General features: G+C 40.9%; 1 protein-coding gene across 8 annotated transcripts in view; it reads left to right on the top strand.

The window, feature by feature from the left end:
• Positions 1-1,184: 1,184 nt before the first annotated feature.
• The window catches only part of EP400 (E1A binding protein p400), a 45,161-nt gene continuing 27,157 nt past the window's right edge, over positions 1,185-19,188 (top strand). For 6 of the 8 annotated variants that reach the window (XM_010720023.2, XM_010720022.2, XM_010720017.2 and 3 more), the window contains exons 1-15: positions 1,185-2,541; positions 8,360-8,447; positions 8,854-8,961; positions 9,677-10,056; positions 10,327-10,629; positions 11,171-11,356; positions 12,136-12,276; positions 12,392-12,470; positions 12,991-13,043; positions 14,850-14,907; positions 15,579-15,668; positions 16,791-16,898; positions 17,892-18,085; positions 18,268-18,445; positions 18,718-18,854. In XM_010720023.2, the coding sequence (XP_010718325.1) occupies positions 1,219-2,541; positions 8,360-8,447; positions 8,854-8,961; positions 9,677-10,056; positions 10,327-10,629; positions 11,171-11,356; positions 12,136-12,276; positions 12,392-12,470; positions 12,991-13,043; positions 14,850-14,907; positions 15,579-15,668; positions 16,791-16,898; positions 17,892-18,085; positions 18,268-18,445; positions 18,718-18,854 (3,426 nt within the window). In that variant the 5' untranslated portion in view covers positions 1,185-1,218. Of the gene's footprint in view, positions 2,542-4,496; positions 4,608-8,359; positions 8,448-8,853; positions 8,962-9,676; positions 10,057-10,326; positions 10,630-11,170; positions 11,357-12,135; positions 12,277-12,391; positions 12,471-12,990; positions 13,044-14,849; positions 14,908-15,578; positions 15,669-16,790; positions 16,899-17,891; positions 18,086-18,267; positions 18,446-18,717; positions 18,855-19,188 lie in introns of all 8 variants that reach the window. The other 2 variants (XM_019620980.2, XM_010720021.2) reach the window with 2 other exon arrangements.

The following is a 19,188-nucleotide window of genomic DNA, read 5'->3' as shown; positions in this document are numbered from 1 at the left end:
CTCCTCGCTCTCGGCAGCGCGCTTCCTATCGGCGCGTAGTTAATTGGGTGCTTTCGCTCGGCCGCGAGTGTGACCGAGGTATAATAATCAACATAATAGGGCCTTGTTACTGGCGACGGGCGATATCGCTTGGATCTTAATTGCTCGGTGTCGGAGTTACGAAAGAGTCGCGGTGCCGCTCGCGCTGTGCAGCCTTCGGATGGAGGCGGCGCGGGGAGCGGGACGGCGCCGTGCGGGGAGCCGAGCTGCCGTGCAGAATACTGTGCTGCTGTGCAGAGTGCTGTGCCGAACGCCGTGCTGCTGTGCGGGGCTGCTCCCAGGCCGGGCTCGGGGAAGGCGGCGCGCAGCGGCTGTTTGCGCTGAGAGCCGCTCTCTTTTCCTCGGGCTGCTGCACGAGTCCCAGCGCCGCGCCAACTCTCGGTGCTGTCAGCGGAGTTTTGTTTTGGTCGGTGGTTGCAATTGAAAATCAAAGCGTTTTTGGGTGTCTGGATACCTCGGCTCAATAAGTAGCGCTTTCAATGAAATGCTGTTTGCGTTAGCTTTCATTTCGTTACGGGGTTGGTCTTCTGAAGGAAGGAGAAGGCAGAGGAAGGTACCGGGCGCTCTGCTTTATCAAAGTTCGAGTTTATTTGATGGGGGCATTTTTCACGATGCATTTCTTCTTCAAGAGCACTAACAATAGTCACCCAGTGTATGTCCACACTTGACGTGTTTCCAGTTAGCACTGACCCTACCTGCCTTATGTTCTAAGTGTACTGTGTTCTGAAGAAGGTAGTACTTAATGTTGTGAACAGTGATGTGCTTGGGATAACAAATGTAGAAGGGCAGGTCCTTGGGATAATGGAGACCATTCATTCTTGAAGCTACAAAGAAAATAAAGAATATGTACTTTTTATTATTTAAGTCTGTTTAGCTAGCTTGGAGGAATGTATAATTTACAAACTATTTGAGAGTATTTTGTTAGTTAGAACAACTAGAGAAGTTAGAGAAACACGTGAGAGATTGAAGTGAATTTGTGTCAGTGAAGATTTCACGTGATCTGGCTGAAGATGTATAACTGCAAGGACAGGGTAACTGAATTATTACTAAAAAAAAATGTTATTTTATGTAGTTACTGAAGAGTTTCAGTTACAAACGATATTTGCCTTACCTGAATTTCTGTTTCTATGTATTTCTTCAGCATATTCTATAAAAACAAATCACCATATACTACTGAGAATGCACCATGGTAATGGTCCTCAGAATGCCCAGCGCCAGCTCCAGAGGTCCAGGTCCTTCACGGGCAGTGAGGGAGAAGAGCAACAAGCAAATCTGCCCCAGTCCCCTGCGGCTTCTTTTGCACCTTCTGCAAGTCCATCTGCACCCCAGTCCCCCAGTTACCAAATTCAGCAGTTTATAATGAGTAGAAGCCCAGTGGCTGGTCAGAATGTGAACATCACGCTGCAGAACGTCGGACCGGTGGCTTCGGGAAACCAGCAGATCACACTGACACCACTGCCAATTCCAAACCCGACATCGCCCAGTTTTCAGTTCAGCCCTCAGCAGAGGCGGTTTGAGCATGGATCCCCATCGTATATCCAGGTCACGTCACCGCTGCCCCAGCAGGTTCAGTCTCAGAGCCCCACGCAGCCTAGCCCTGTGCCGGTGCAGACGTTACCGAACGTTCGGGCGGGTACGCCAGGCCCCGGCTTGGGTATGTGCAGCCAGAGCCCTACCAGAGGATTTGTGGACGCCAGCGTGCTTGTGAGGCAAATCAGCTTGAGTCCTTCGAATGGTGGGCACTTTGTGTATCAGGAAGGGCCGGGAATTGCACAGATTGCTCAAGGAGCTGCAGCGCAGGTGCAACTTCCATCTTCTGGGACACCTGCTACGGTAAGGGAGCGCCGACTTTCACAACCTCATTCACAGTCTGGTGGCACCATTCATCATCTTGGTCCTCAAAGTCCAGTAGCTAGCGGAGCAAACATGCAATCCTTGACTAGCCCGGGCCATATTACGACAACGAGCTTGCCACCCCAGATCAGCAATATTATCCAAGGGCAACTTATGCAACAGCAGCAGCAAGTGCTTCAAGGACAGCAGCTGAGCAGACCCATTGGCTACGACAGGGCTTCTGGGGGATTAATAGCCGGAGTTGGAGGCCCTGGTGCGTTTGGAATGACATCACCCCCACCTCCCACGAGTCCTTCACGGGCCACGGTGCCACAGGCGCTGTCAAGTCTTCCTCTTACGCCTACAGTTAACACGGCAGTGAAAAAGCAGCCCAAAAAACTGGAGGAGATCCCTCCTGCCAACCAAGAGACTGCCCAAATGAGAAAGCAGTGTTTGGATCACCACCACAAGCAAATGGAAATCCTTAAGGAAACTTTTAAGGAATGTTTGATTGAATTGTTTTTCCTGCAACATCTTCAAGGGAATATGATGGACTTTTTAGCTTTTAAGAAGAAACATTGTGTTCCCCTGCAAGCCTACCTGAGGCAAAATGACTTGGATCTAGAAGAAGAAGAAGAGGAAGAACAATCTGAGGTCATCAATGATGAGGTAAGGATCTGTTAATATTTTGGATTAAAATAGCGGGTGAAGTTGTGGCACCTGAATTGCAAAGCATTAGCTAGTGTAATGGCACCTGAAAACTCATTTTTATTGATGAAATATGGCAGTTTTTAAAAATGGTTGGTTTGAGAGAATGCCATTCTGCTTGGTGGTGTGATGGGACAAGTTGGTTTGAGCATGCCATCAGCTGCAAAAGCAAAGTACAGAGAGCTGAAAGCAACTTTCACTGTCCTAGTTAGTATGTAAGCCTGCACACAAACATAGGTGGCTTTATTATGGAAGCTGTTCTAAGCTTTCAGAATGTACGCATCATAGATTAAATTTCACATTCTAGACTTACATAAACCAAAAAAGAGTAAGCAAAAAGTCTCTTTATTTGGTTCTTGTGACTTGTGAGTATAGACATTTCTGAGGCTTAGTGTCGCTGTGGCCAGCGAAAAACCCTGAAGTGATCTAATTATAATGTGCATGGGCCCATAGTAATGAGTTAGTTTGTTTAGGCTTAGAGCTTTGTGCATGCATTGCGGTCTGAATGGTAAAACCCAACTTGTACTTGGACATGAACTTTGTTATTTTGTGCAAAGATTTAAAATAACTAAAGAATTTGGATGCAGTGTTTACTACTGGCAAATGGCTTGCAATGAGCTTGCTGCTAAGAGTTGCCCTCTTTGCAGTACAACTTTTCCTGCATATTTACAGCTACTTGTGTGGATCCTGACCTGCAGCGCAAGGCGCCTTTGGGTGCTGGAGCAATGCCTGTCTGGCCAATTACATGACAAGTGGCTGCAACAGTGTTGCTGTAACTGATGGCACTGTGCAAATAAATACCTTCAGAAATTTGCAGAAGTAAATATGGACATAAATATGCCAGTGTGTAAAAAAAGATGAAACAAAACCAGTTATATAAAGAAATTTGTATTGCTTTGAAATATCTATTAGAAATCAGAGTATTCAGGGAATGTTGGTGCTTTTATATGTGGTTGCATCTCCTGCTGGAATTTGTGCAGAATTTTAATGTTATAGTAGAGAAAGCTCACTGTTTTGTAGATAAGTTTCTTGACTAGGAAACCATTTCTTTCTATATTCAATAACCTCAAAGCTATCGACACTGGAATCCAGTGAGTTTTCACTTGGTTTGAATTTTGTCCAGTTTTTTGGATGTTCTTGTTCTTCCATTTAACTGCAGTATGTGAGTTTTGAGAGAACTTGGGTGACTGTGAATTGTACAAAGTCACTGAAATCAGTGGCACTGCTACAATTTACATCAGTTGAGGCTTCGCCCCTCTGTGCTGTTCAGACTCTCTTGTTTATGACGGCCGTTTGTCTGTTTAATGCTGCAGAATTTTGCAGTCTGCAAAGGCAAAAGACTGTGTTTTCAAACGACGAATCCTTTTGAGAGATTAAGACTTCTTTTGAGTATGTTCTTTGTGTTTTATTTTTTTTTGTCTCCTCTTTAATTTCCCCCTCCCCTTTCTTTATCACTTCCTGCTCAAGCAAACGCTTCATCCCTTGCCTGGAAGGGCGATCGCTGGCGGCTCCAGGCAGAGCGAATGGTGGCTGTGCTCATCGCTTGAATAAATGTTGGAGCTCTCTTCAGTTCAAACTGTCTGTCATGCTGATTTGTCGTCTGTTAGGAGCAGCAGTCATTAAATTTAAACCACGCTTTTATGTAAACTGGATTTACGGAAGGTTTGCAGCGGTGGGAAGCTGCTGTAGATAGTCAAGGCTGGCTCTGCTCTTTGCAGTGAGGCAGAGCGTGTCCCAAACCATGCTGCTGGCTGCCTGGCTGTCAGCCTCCCTTCAGTGAGGGGCCGTCCGCACTGCTGGCGTGCTGGGCAGCCAATAAAAAACAACAACAAACAACAAAGCAACAAAGAAGAAAAAACTTTAAAAAGAAAATGAATTCTCCCTTCTTTTTTTTTTTCCCAAAATATTTCTCTCAGGTAAAGGTTGTGACAGGAAAGGATGGGCAGACTGGTACTCCTGTCGCTATAGCAACCCAGCTTCCTCCAAATGTTTCTGCTGCTTTTTCATCCCAGCAGCAACCATTTCAGGTACTTTTCAATGGTTCTAAAATGTAGTTTCATCCCAGATTTTTTTCTTCATTCAGATTTGATATTTCTTAGATGAATTAGAATTTTCCCTAGAGCCCATCCCTTATCATCTAAACAAAACCAAAAACACTTTGCAATCTTCAAATGCATCAATATTAATGAAGCTCTGAGGAAGTTGCATCTTTGTCTCCAGGTTGCTGGCTTATTTCATTAACTTTCAGCTTGAATGTTTTTGCTTTGGTTTGTTTGTCTTTTGTTTCCCTGATTTTCCCTAATGCATTTGTTTCATTTGTGCATTCCGCATAGTGATAACATGGGTTCTTTTGTCTGTGGCGTTGTAATTGTGGGTTTCTTCTAAATTTCCTTCTTTCTTTTTTTCTTTTCTTTATGTATTAAAGGTTTTGAGTATGACTAAAGAAGGTTTTGGTGAGACCTTCTGTGAAATGTTTCAAATAATGCTGATAACCCTCTAATGCTATTTTTTAAATAACTAACTCCTTTCCATTAATTCTGACATAGATGTTGGAAAGAAGAAACTGAAGTGTTGAACTTCATTATTTAGGTCTTTTTTTCTTTTAACATGAAATAACCCTGAACAAAGCAGAGATTCTGTCTAAATCTAATAGTTGTGTTTTTTTTTGTGGATCAGTGATGGTGGAAACTTCAAAGTAGAGCAGCTGTGTGCTTATGCAGCTGCTCTCAGCTCTGCGTTCCCAGACTGAGAAGTCCCATAGCCATACCTTGGTTCCCCTGCAACCACAGTTTTTACCTTTTAGGTGAATTGCCCACACTTAAAGATGTCCCATGAGGAGTTACTGTCCTGTGCCTCACAAGCTGTATGGACTGCACTGCCTTCCTCCTGGATTTGGGACAGGGAGAGTTAAATGTTGTGTAGGGTGGATTGTGAACTCGTGTGTAACAAGCAGACTGTTCTCAGTGTCATTTCAGCAGTGAGTTGCACAGTGACAGCTCTCACTGACAGCTTGTTGTTATGCTCCGTGCTGACACATCTATGAAGTCTCCTTAGGTGCACAGGCTTCATCTAGGCTGTTCAAAGTATGTCACACTGTACCAGGTTACTGATGGCAGTGGTCAGGTTTTCCTCTGGGCTCTGGCTACACCAACAAAGAATTACTTCTAGAAGCATTAAACATTTCAGAGGTGTTCTGGAGTATGTGCTCACCTTGTATAAAACAGAGTGGATGTGATAATACCTTTCAGCCCCAACTGTTAGCAGCTCTTCCTATCAGGCTTTGTCTTTGTAACTGTTTACAGAGTAATAATCTGTCCTGATCAGCATCATTCAAATTGGGTAAGTGCAGCACTTGGAATGATTACTGTGAGTGTGCTGCATAACCGTGACCTCTGGAGAGCTATGTTATTTTAATTAAACTTAGGACAGTTTAGTCTAACGTAAGTGGTATGTGACTGCAATTTGTAAAGATGTAATTCTTTGCTCTTTGAAGTGCCTGGCCTGAATTAGGTGGTGATGACGCAGACAGCTGGAGGCAGGCACTTCAGAAAATGCCAGTGAAAAATCCTGAGGTAGACGTGCATCCTGAAAATGGCAAAGTATGGTCATCCAGAGTAATAGTGCAGATAAGACAAAGCAGCATTTGGAGTAGTTTGCAGGATGCATCTCCTCCAATTGGTGCTTCAGAAAGCATTGATTTCCAACGGCACGTTAACAGGAATTGTTAATTAATTCAGGAGCATTGTGCAAAACACATTTCTGTGACTTATTTTGAATAATTCTCCAAATGCATCTTATGCTCTGCCAGCCATTGGCCATTGAACTTGCAATGTGCTGCATATTTACCTTTGATAAAGCAGACACTTGAAAACTTGGTCCATGCTGAGTGTGATATGGCAGTGAGCTGTTGGCACTAGGTGTGGGTGCAAGACAGATGTTTTTAAAATCAAAATTCCCATCTAAGAGTGTGGCAGTATCTGTAGAGCAGCCACAAATGTCCTCACAGCAGCAAAGAGATTGGAAGTTATTAATTCCTAGTTACTGATAGAATCTGAGTGCTATGAGATGTACAGACCTCAGAAAGCACTGTTTGAAACCCAGCCATTCAGGGTGGCCATGGTCTGGTTATTGGTACTGTTCAGTGAGGCAATGGGGATAAAGGGTGCTGGCTGCTACAGTTAATTTCAATGTAGCCTGGTGTTTATTTCCTTAGGCTTAGCTTACATTGGCAGAATTTCTATTCAAAAATTAGTGAAAAAAAGACCTGTGAGTAAACTAGAAGATTCTTCTGGGAAATTTCTGTCTTTGCTATGTTGTGATAATATTTCTTCACGTTGGTTACTGTAGATGGATGTGGTAGAGGTTCTCACTGCAAATTGTGTGTAGAGAACTGGAGGAGGCTTAGATAAACTCATTTTCTAGGGTGAAGAGGTTACAATACAGAAAGGCTGCTTTTTTATTTTCTGACAGAATCTGTGAAACCCTTTCTTCGGATAGCCCTTACTTTTCTCATGGTAAGTTGCGTAGAAGAATATTGGATTTAGCGTGGCAAAAATTGAGGAGAATTTAAAAATAAGGTTCACAAAAGCTCTGAACAGAGCTGGACTTCTGCAAACACTGATGGCATTAATAACTTGCCAGGTGAAGCTGAGAGCCCAAGGAACATGGAAATCATCCTATAGCCCCAAGATTGGTTTGATAAATCTTACATACGTGTCTGCTGTTTGGGTCTCACACTGAACCAATTTTCCAGGATACATTATCTGCCATCTTTGTCAATATCAATTGTAGTAACATAAAAATAAAGTTTTCATGCACTGCATAATCTTGCTGAAGCTAAGCTCCAACTTGCTGAATCAAAGCCATCTTGATACCAGCAATGCTTCTCAATTTGTAGTGCTAATTCATAGCTGCATGATATTTATGCTCCAGCAAAATGTCTGGCATTTTCCAACATGCTCTGAGGTGACATTAGAGTTACAGCAATATTGTGTTTCTCTTCATAATGCTACTTAATGAGTGTCACTTTGCCAACAAATACCAGTCTAGTGGCTGGAAAACTGGAATTGAAATTGGCAGATTGGCTGAGATTCTTTTATTCCATCTTTTATTCTTAGCCATTATTCATCTAATGCTTCAAGTTTAAAGCTTGTGGAGCTCTATCCTGACAGTGACAGTGGTGAAGACCCATGTAAGCTTAAAACTATCTTCAGGATGAGAATTAATTAATTTATGATGTTTTGCAGTGAAAAGGATTAGCTTTCACAAATGCATTGACTCTCTGATATTTGTATTGTCTTAATTATGACAGTTTCTGCATAAATTCTTTTTCCTCATCTAGTTTCCCTTCTAATTAATCCTGTAATGAAGACACAGTCTTTAATTTCTCTTGTCAACCTTTTATTGCAGCTCTAAAGCTATATGAGTACGTTGTTCTAATTTAATCGCAGCCTTGTGCAAATAATAAAGAAAGGGTGATACATTAATGAAAACATCCATTTATTAAAAATGAAACTAAATTGTAAATGTGTACTGTGTGTAACCACCTTCTTCTGTTCAGTTGCAATTTTGAAATTTGAACTGATCAAAGACTATCAGTGCAACGTGGGCATCTGAAACCATCTGGCAGATATTGAACCAGCCTTGCTTTCTTCATTGTACCACTGTTCTGCAGGCTTTGTTCTGTGATGGTCTCTTTAGATCCATTTGTAAATTAACATCTTGGTGCCAGACTATCTACAGATTGAACTTTTGTGGTTTGTTTCTTTTTTTCCAATAGCAAACGCATACAGGGACTCCAGTAACAGGGACTGTGAACACCATAGAAATGGAGGCTTTTAAGAGGCAGCAGACACTGGCACCGGCAGGTATGTTTCTCAGGAAGAAGTTCAGTTCATTTTCTTTATTACTTTTTTTTCCAGACAGTTAACGGAGCCCACTGTTCAGTGATGCTTGAAACACAATTTTTCCCAGGTCCTTAGGACTATTTGTTGTGAATGGTGCTGCGTTTAGAGCGCACTCTGCTCACAATACATAGGACTGGATCTGGCAAGCAAGGAGGTGCTGTTAGGTTGCTTGTTCTGGCTAAGAAGATTGGAGACGGCCAACTGGAAGTTAAAGGGACCCTGCCCTTGGAGCATCTTCTTCATAAATGCTACACATGCATAGTAGTCATAGCTTTCTGAGCTAGTGTTGGAATCATGTGTAGTAGATTGCTTTGTAAAACAACCCATTCCATTGTACCATGCCATAAATGGAATTTGAATATCACAGATTCGTCTAAGAGACCACGAATTGAAGTGGGCCGTCATGGGATGGTTTTTCAGCATCCGGGTGTGGCTTCAGGAGTTCCGCTTCAACAGCTAATGCCAACGGCACAAGGTACTGTGTCACCACATGCCAGTTGCACATTAATTTAACAAGGAGACGTTAGTGATGGGACCAGAAACTTGGGCTCCCGGCCTTCCAAGATCCTGGCCCCACCACCTACCTCTCCTTGTAAATTAATACTTGGTATGCAATGCCTGGTTCGTTTAAGGAGCTGAGTGACGGGCTCCAGAAGTGCATGTGGGCATGGAAATACGTCACAGATGCTGATGCAAAACATTTAATTTGAGAATTCTGGACCTGAGCCAATGGTTTGTGAAAAGAAAAACCTCCTCTAATTTGCAACTTTCAAGAAAAAAATTATTCAATATTTGTGCCAAACTTCAGACTAAGCAATAGAGTCAATGTGCTAAGAACTAAGTTTTATTTAGATTAAATACAGTTATTTTAGGTTAAATTTCCATTTGCTCACCAGTCCTTTTTTTTTCTTTTTTTTTTTCCTTTAAGTAGAGGACATTCAGAAGACATCTAATAATTTTTTTTATAGTTACCGTGCTCCAAATTTTAGTTGCAGTCCTGTGCATGAAATGTTTCATTGTTTATTGTAATAGTGATTTATTTTGTGATTGTGATGTGGTATTTTCAAGTGATGGTGTCTTGTGGCAAAGTAAGTAACAAATTAGTCTATTTGCAGTTGGTTTCCTCTTTATATGAGTAAAGAGCACTGGACCCTCTAATTTAATCTGGGTTGTTTCCTTTTGCTTTGTAGGTGGAATGCCTCCCACTCCTCAAACGGTGCAGCTGACTGGACAGAAACAGAGCCAACAGCAGTACGACCCTTCCAAAGGCCCTCCTGTGCAGAACGCAGCAAGTCTGCATACGCCGCCGCCGCAGCTGCCTGGGAGGCTGCAACCTGTGAATGTCCCCATGACGTCTCTTCCAGCTGCACTGCAGATTTCGCAGCAGCAGCCACAGATAGTGGAATCTCCGACTCAGCCCCAGATTCAGGTGAAGATCCAGCCCCAAAGCGTCCCCCTGACTTCTGCTCCGCTTCCAGCTCCGCTTCAGCAGCAGGTGCCACCAGCAATCCATGTACAAGGACAGACACCAAATCAAGTGTCGCAGCCGCAAGCTACAATACAGCAACAGGTATGTGGACGTCGTTGAGGTGAGAACAAATCTGTATTTGTGCTCAGTGCAGTGCAAGAACGTTGTCTCCTTGAAAATACGTGCGAAATATGGGTATTTTAAAATTAATGCATCTATGGGTAGCCTGCAAACAAGAAATCTTTCCTTACACAAATGCAGGTGTGAATTTTTTTTTTACAGAATTAAAGTCTTTGTTACATTTCGCTGAAATGTAGACTTAGACAGTGATGAATACCAAACTCATTGCTAACAGATGCATTTCTTGGGCAGGCTGTGACTCTGACACGACCATCTGCAGATCCTGTTCAGACTTCTCAGCGTCTTACAGCAAATATACTACCGCCTACCTCATCCGTTGCACCAGCAGCTATCTCAGGCACAGCACCGCCTTCTACGTATCCAGTACAAACAAACAGGACCTCTCCTGCAACTAACAAGTCCCTATCTCCTATTGCATCAAAACCCCCAGGCTTAGCGGTGGCAGCAGCACCTAAAACACAAAGTCCAGCTCAGAATGCAGCAGTATTGCCACAGGACAATTCTCAAGACAAGCTTGCTGAGCAAGTCAAGCTGGTAAGTATTTTTTTTTCTGAAAACCCGTAAACAGTTAACACATACATAACATAACAGTTAATACAGGCAGTGTGCTTTAAATTTGACATCACAGAGAACTTGGTTGGTCTTTTTTTCAGTTTTCATTTTTCGCCAAAAAATCAAGTTGTATTAACAATGAAGATATATTTCTCTTTTGGTTTTGTTGTGGATAAATATAGCTGCAGTTTCAATTTATTAAAAAACAGATGATTCGATTGCAGCTTACGTGTCTCATAAATTGTTTATTGGACTTTCTGGGAGTTAATCCTGCTATTTAATAAAGAACCTCTTCTAGTAAAGGTTAAATGACTTTTTTGCATAGGTTGAATTTAGTTTAATATTGTTTCCATTAGTGTGGTGTTCAGACATGAGTTTTGTTTCATGATGTTACACTTCTTTTTTTTTTTTTAAATTTTTTTGCTGTCGATGTATATCGATTGAGTGTGAGCAGTTATTCTTGTATTTGGCTATTTTAAGTGTATTCTGCAGCTCCTTTTAACTATATGTGCTTCTTTTTAAGGAAAATCAAATCCATCAGCGAATAGCAGAACTAAGGAAGGAAGGCTTATGGTCCCTGAGGCGACTGCCTAAACTCCAAGAGGCTCCAAGACCCAAATCTCACTGGGATTATTTGCTGGAAGAAATGCAATGGATGGCGACTGATTTTGCCCAAGAGAGAAAGTGGAAGATGGCAACTGCTAAGAAGGTACTTGAGATACTTATGGTTTTGAATCAGAGCAGTTGATTTTATTGCAAAGCTGTTTTTCTATTTTCCTGTATGACTGTAAGTGATGAGAATATAGAGCACTGATTTTCACTTAAGTGAGAAACCATGTTGTCAGCTTTGTGTATCCTGACATTTGACATGGACTTGATAATTTTATTGGCTGCAAATGCATGTGGAGTAGTGGGGCAGCAGTTACAGAACTGTTTCTGTAGGGGAAGAGGGTAAAGCAGCAAGTGTAATTCATTTAGTGGTGGGATGAAAATTGGAGTGATTAAGTATGTAAAATCTGCCTACTTAAAACAAGCATGCAGTCTTTGACAAAGAAACACACAGGACAGATATGAAATCATCCTTCCCTTGGCAACGTGCTTCAGAGTTGTGGAAGTCAGCATGTTAGGGACCTTCATTTGGATCAGCATTTAGCAGCCACTGACTTGTCATTCATGTTTGTACTTTCTGAACTCTTTACTTTGGTCTCTTGACATTTTCTGGTGTGATTTCTATGACTTCTTATTTGCTGATTCTTATGTTTCTAATTCCTGTATTGAGTAAAAGGAGTGAATTTGGAATTCCTTCTTGTACTTTCCTTTTTCGTTCGCTTTTGATGTCTGTTGCTTTACTGATATGGTAAGAATTAGTAATAATGGAGCAAAGTGCTAACATTTTTAAACTGCTGTCAACATCTGCCTACTACTAACGTAAGAAATACAATGATGTGTATTCTGAAATAAGCTAATTCAGTATTCATGGCATTGCAGATGGTAAGAACTGTGGCCCGTTATCATGAGGAGAAGAAACTTAATGAAGAGCGAGCTAAAAGGGAAGAACAAAACAAACTAAGGCGAATTGCTGCATCAATTGCCAGAGAAATAGAATATTTCTGGTCTAACATTGAACAGGTAAAATATCAACTTACTGGTATGTCAGTGGGTTACACTGTTGTTTTTTTTTTTTAGTCTTCAGTAACGTATTTATAAAAGTGAAGCATTTTATTAGACTTTATTTACCTTTTAGGTTGTTGAGATAAAACTGCAAATTGAATTTCAAGAGAAAAGGAAAAAAGCTTTGAATTTAAAGAAAATTTCAAGAAAAGGTAATTGTGTTTCTTTTTGTAAGAAATTCAGTGTAAATTCTGCTGCTGTTTCACATAATTTCATTCAGTGGGTTTTCATCTTGCTGGTAATAAAATTGTGCAGTGCTAATAGATCTTGTTCAGATCTGAGCTGTAAGTTGTGGTAATTTTTTTCTACTTGATTTTGTTAGTACCAGTTTTGTTTTCTGTTGAGTACTTTTAGAAGTGAATGTAAGAAGTGTAAAATGGCTAAATGACTAATAGTATCATAAAGGGGTTTGGGTTGGAAAGGATCTTAAGGCTTGTCTAGTTCCAACCTCTCTGCCCCAGGCAGTAACACCTCCCATTAGAGCAGGTTGCCCAAAGCCCCATCCAGCCTGGCCTTGGACCCTCTAAGGGATGGGGCATCCACATCTTCTCTCAGCAGCTTGTTCCACTGCCTTACCACTCTCACAATAAAAAATTTCTTCCTGCTGTCTAATCCAACTCTATGTTCTTTAGTTTAAAACTGTTACTCACATCAAGAGTAATAATTTTTCAGGTAAGGATGCAAAATCTTCAGAAGACCTTTTACTGGAAAAAGAAAGTGAAATGGTAAGTCCTTCTGTCTCTTCAAAAATAAAGAGTTGAAATGTCACTGCCTGTGTGACAGCCAGTTTTGATAAGCGTGAAGCATCTTCCCTGAGTATACAGTGCTGACAAACAGGTTACTGTCATTTGAAAGTATTGGATATTAGATGATGTGTCAAAGGAAGCACATTCATATTTATTCAGTGGCTTTGAATCAGTCCTTGTAAGATTTTAAGACCAAAAAAATACACAGATTGCTAGACTTTGTTTCGGGCAGGAATTTCTTCTGCTGTAGCCAGGGGTAAACTCTGTGAGACATGAAAGTGTGTATTTGTCTGTTCGTCAGCCTACTAGTTTATCTGCTGACATAGGTAGATATATGTTACTGAAGTTTTGTTTGGTTTAATCCACTCTATCTTTAGCCCTAGGTGAAACGTGTACTGGACTCTGTAAGGGAGCGGTTAGGTCAGGGCATGACCAGCTGTTCATCAGAACTGCTGATTGAGCACCTGGTGAAGGGGTATGGCTGGCCCAGGGAGCGCAGCCAAATTGTTTGCACCTGTGCTCCCCACCTGAGCAGAAGGGGTGGAGCCACCCTGAGCTCGTATAAGGGCCAGCCACTGGAGGAAGAGCAGCTCTTGGACTTGGGCTGCTTCTTGAGAGGGAGTGCTGTACAGACACAGGGCCCCTTCACCAGTTGGGTGAGTTCAGCTCTGCTTTCTGTGTGTGACTGTTGGCCTGCCTGCCAATGCTTTGCCTGGTGTTATCGAGAACACTTTAGAAGCAATTTCACTTCTTCGTGAACGGAGCAGGCTCCTTGAGCCCATCTGTACAAGTGGGGAGAGGGAGGGGAGAAGAATAGGCAAGGGATTGTTCTGTGGCTCTGAGCCATCTGGTATGACACCGATGATGCCTACTTGCTGAAATGCTTCCCTGTTTCTAAGTAGAATGCTTGCATCTGCATTTTCTGTTGGGAACAAGCTTTAGCCTGTGCTTCAGCTAAACTGTGGACCCAATGCTGTCTGTGGCTGCTATTTTGCACAGGCTGAGCCATGCTGTGGTGTATGCTGGACACTTGAGATTGAATGATTGCAGACCAGCACGAAAGTCTGCATGTTATCTTTTTTCTATTGACTAGCAAATACTTGAGTCTTTGATTCTAATCATGGTAGCAGTTTTGTGCCTCAGTACTGCTTTTAAGAGAAAGATTCTTCTGCTACTCTGTGCCACAGCTGGGCCACATACATTTGAAATGGCTAATTGCAGGCTGTTTCAGTACAGGGGAGGAGTGTCTGCATCTGTGTAAGTGGGCCAGGTGAAAATGTATGGCTGAGAGCTGTTAATGGGCTTCTGAACCTGAGGTGGTCATTTGTTTTTGCAATTTGCTTTTGCAGGTGGTGGTCAGGCTGAGAGTAACTAGTGGATCACTAAGTAAAGCAGATGGATGTGTATCAATTCCAAAAGGAATTTTTACTTTTGAGCTTACTGAAAGTGTATGTGTTTTAGATGGAATTACAGGATTTGATGTGCACTGTATAAAAAAAATTAAATAAATAAAAATCTTTTATCTTTGTTCTTAATATAAAAATGAGAGTTTGGCAACAACTATTGGGGAGAAAATAATTGGTTTTGACACAGGTACTGCAAAGGTATTTCCAGTTTTGTTCTGTTTTTGTGTGACCAGGAAAGTGTTAATATGTGTTAAATGTCTATTAGTGATTGTTGCTGCAATTGCAAGGCACTTGCATTCATTAAAAATACAAAAAATAAAAATAAGTTCCTAGCTTTGTTTTCTCTATGATCTTAAATATTTTATTTATTGAATACTAGAGTTCTTCGTCATCTGGGAGGAAAAGAAAGGCAAGCACATCTTTGACTGATGAGGAAGGTATGTCACTTTTCAAAGTTTTGTGTGTAGTATAGTATGTAAGTTATATATTAAAACGTTGAAGCCACTGGTGTTGAGTCTGTTACTGCATGGGTTGGATGCTTTTCACAAAACAAATAGCAACCCTGATCCACTTCCTAGATTAAATAGACAACTGTGGAAAGAGCTTCATTGAAAACTTGGAAATAAATTTTTCCCTGGAAACAAAGTACCGTGTTTGCTGGTGGATCTTAATTCTGCTTCTCCTCATTCCTTTGTTTCTCAAACCTTACTAGAGATCTTAAACTTCTGTTGAAGCTTTCAGACTGAATAACCATCTACTTCAGTGACTTTCTTGTGGAGACAGCTCTGTCATGTTTCTGACAAGGAAAATCCCCAGTTTAAAGCTACAAAATAACCTACCTCAGGGGTCCCCTGTCAGCCAGTGCTAAGCTGTTCTGCCCTCTGTCTCAAGACAGTAACACTTCTCTCTTTTTCTTGTAAACTTTTTAACTTCTAGGCATAGCTACTTCCAGATTTCCAGATTTTCTTGTTTTCCATCTACACATCTTGTTCTTTTGGAAACCTGCTAATGTGATATTCTGTTAGTATGCTTGAAGGATGCATAGGTATAAGCTTTCCAAAGTGTAATGTAATTTGAATGCCGCAGTTAGCATTTGTTTTGATTTCAGTTGAAGATGAAGAAGAAACAATTGAAGAACAAGAAGCTAAAGAAGGAAATATAAACCATCAAACTGAATTGTCAAATCTGGTTAAGGAAGGTAAGTGTGTAGCTTCACTCTTCTCTCTGGAGAGTTCTATGACAACAGGTGAGAACGTGGTGTAGTTATTGTATTTGTAAATAAGGTTAGTTTATGGGATGTTGATGGGCATCTGTACTTGAGGAAGGAGTTTGAGTCCTTAACTAGTTAACAAGCAAGGTAACTCGAGAAAAAAGTCTCTGTCAAAGCATTGCTTTTCTTTCACACCAAAAGGCTCTCAGCCTAAGTTTTAGTTACATGTTACACTAAATATTGAAAAACAGAAGTGTATCAGACTGAATATAAACAATTTGTCATTAGCTGTCTTGAGCATCTCAGAGGAGTTCTGTGATACACCTGGTAAGTCTGAAATGATGCAGAAAGGCTGGTTTTGGGGAGTATAAATACTTGAGTGGTAAAGGGCTTTGAGACACAATTTTTGGGCTGGCAGTTTCTTTCTTTAGCAACTTAACAATAGCTGCTGTACAGAGCTTGGTGTATGCGAGTGTCCCATAGGGATCACTTCAGTTATCGTGGTAAAAACCTTGCTGATTTTCAGAAGCAAGCTGCCCACTAAGCTAGGCAATTAATATGCAATTCCCAAATCCATTTGTTTGGTCTGTTTGGCAGCTTAGTGGCTGCAGCCAGCTGGCCAGTTGGAGGGATTATAACTCTTGGCTGGTCAGCCAAGTTCCTAATTAGAATGTTTCTTGATTGATTGGCCTTTAACAGTATGTACCTTCCTACCTCGACAAATCAAAAGAAGGATCATAGAAATTCTGGTCAGCAAGGCTGAGGTACAGTTCAGTTTTGAAGCTCTGAATTCTTCAACTATTTTTCAACAAACTTTGATTTGTTGCAGCTCCCTTTCCAACCAGTAGCTTACTGTTAGTTTGGATCTTGGGTTGTAGTGTAGTAAAAAGCAAGCTGGTTGAGCAAACTATTTGGTGTAATGCCAAGTGTTCTCTGTAATGTGTCATTAAATAAATGCTGCTGTCCTCCAAGTAGTAATTACCTCTTCAATTAACTTCTGATTAGAGGACTGGTTTTAAACAAGTGAAGAATGTCGTGAGATTAAAAGTAATGATATCATTTATTAAAAGCTTTGGTATTTATAAACTTACATGTGTTAATGACTTGCAGCTGAATTGCCTCTGGATGATTTGCTGAAGATGTATGAAGGTGCCTTTTCTGAAAGTTTTCACTGGCCCCAGCCTAAACCTGACAGTGAAGAGGACAGCAGTGAAGAAGGTAATTACTTTTTGTCTCAGAGAAAATGTTAACTTACAAGTGAAGCAACTTGAACGGTTCCCAGGATCGTTGTTGAATGACAAGAGAAAACAAATACTGAGTGAATCATATCTGTAATTATTTTTATTTTTAAGTGATGAGCAATGTTCTCTATAAAAATGAATGCAAAATACAGTGACTTCCTGACTAAACATTTAGGAGGGTTGTTAGATTTATTCCTGTTCTTACTAAATATTTTTAGATAATGGTCTGTAAGGAATTTTTCTTTTCATTACTCAGTTTATGAAAAGGGAATAAAATTTGCCAGCTTGAGTTGCATGTGAGGCTCTCAGAAACAACAGTGAGCAATAAAGGAAACTCTCCACACTGAATAAAATAGCACACATAATAGCTATTATTACACAGTTGCCATCTGTTCTACACTGAAGTGGTGATAAAATGAAATATTTAAAGATAGGTTTTAGGTATTATGAAGAGACCTTTATAGAAGTTGAAAAAAGCTAATGGTCCTGATCACCTACTGAATGGTGAACATCTAGAAAATGCTGTATTCCAAGCTTAAGTTATTTTCATTTTAGCTTGTGATCATCTCCCTGTACTCAGCTCTTCTCCCAGTGAACAGATGAAAAGTGGAAATGGCTTCAAGTTGTGCCAGGGGAGGTTTGGGTTGGGTATTAGGAAAAACTTTGTCTCTGAAAGAGTGGTCAGATGCTGGAGAAGGCTACTCCTGGTAGTAGTGGAAACCCTGGAGGTGTTCCAGAAACATGTAGATGTGGTTCTTAGGGATGTGGTTTAGTGGGCAATATTGGAAGTAGGAGGACGGTTGGACTAGATTATGGAGGTCCTTTCCAACCTTAATGATTCTAGGATTCTATTTTATGATCTCCTAATTGTTTCTTTTTAGATTCCTATCTGAATGCTAACCAGCTCAATTACTTTCTGTAGCTGCTTCTTAAGTTTATTTTCAATGCCAATGTCATTTATCTTTCATAGAAGTGGATGACCATATGTCTGATAGGGAAAGTCCTCAGAAGGAAGTTGTCCTCATAGACTCACTTCTCAGCATTGACCAGTACAAGAGTATAGACAGATCAAGCCCTCCAAAGAAGCACATGCGAGACATATCAGAAGTTGCTGCAGCAGCAGAAGTGCTGTTACCTAAAGGCAGCTCTAGGATAACAACAGCGGTAAAACTCCCTACTTCCTGCTACTGTGTGTGTGTGTTACATAAAGAATGCCTTCTGTGTGATTTAGCAGATTTTAGCCACAGCTAACAGTAAATGTTTCCTGTTCACTGATCGCAGATTGAACGTGTTTTGTTATGTGCTCTGTGACTTTAACTGGAAGTAACAATTCATTCTCACTACAGGTCAAATACAATACTCCATCCCTGTTATATGGGCCTCTCAGAGAATATCAGAAAATTGGGCTGGATTGGTTAGCAAAACTGTATAGGAAAAATCTCAATGGCATTTTGGCAGATGAGGCTGGGCTTGGAAAAACAGTGCAAATCATTGCCTTTTTTGCACACTTGGCTTGTAACGAAGGTATGTTAATTTACATTATCTAAATCTCACTATTTTAGATAGGTACTGGGCCAGCACTGTCTTTGTCAATTGTAGCCTAAGAACACAAGTAGGGCAAAGCTTGTGGAACTAGTATCTTTCATTGGAGATAACAAATAGATTAGTTACTTAATTTCATCTGCTGTTGAATCTCACTTTTAATGATGATTTTAGTAATGCTTCACTTTAAAAATCAGGGTTGAAATAAGTCAACATAAATGATCAGGAGTCTCTTCCTGTTTTTTAAACTGTAGGTAACTGGGGTCCTCACCTTGTTGTTGTACGGAGCTGTAACATACTGAAATGGGAGCTAGAGCTGAAACGCTGGTGCCCAGGGTTGAAGATTCTTCTGTACTTTGGCAGCCAAAGAGAACTAAGGGCAAAGAGACAGGTATTGTATTTTGCAAGACCTTAGACTGTTATGTTTTTCACTTTAGATGTATTTATCTGTGTGCTCCTTTCACCTTGATTGGGTATGAAAAGTTTTCAGGACTATAAGTTGCTTTACAAGAAAACTTACATCTTATGCTTCTAGGTCTGTAAAGCATCTTTGTAACTCCCGTGGTATTGATGAACACATTCAGTCCTTAATCTGCTTTCTGAACCACTGCAATGCAAGGCTCTCTTTTAGAGTCATCTGGGTCAGAGTATAGTGAGGATGTAGCAGGATGTAAGATACCAGAGCGTTCTGCCTCAACTTCTGTCTTGTCACTTCTTTCCTCTTC

Source organism: Meleagris gallopavo, chromosome 17 (assembly GCF_000146605.3).
Source record: "Meleagris gallopavo isolate NT-WF06-2002-E0010 breed Aviagen turkey brand Nicholas breeding stock chromosome 17, Turkey_5.1, whole genome shotgun sequence".
NCBI lineage: Eukaryota > Metazoa > Chordata > Aves > Galliformes > Phasianidae > Meleagris > Meleagris gallopavo.
This window is presented reverse-complemented; position numbering and strand designations above follow the sequence as displayed.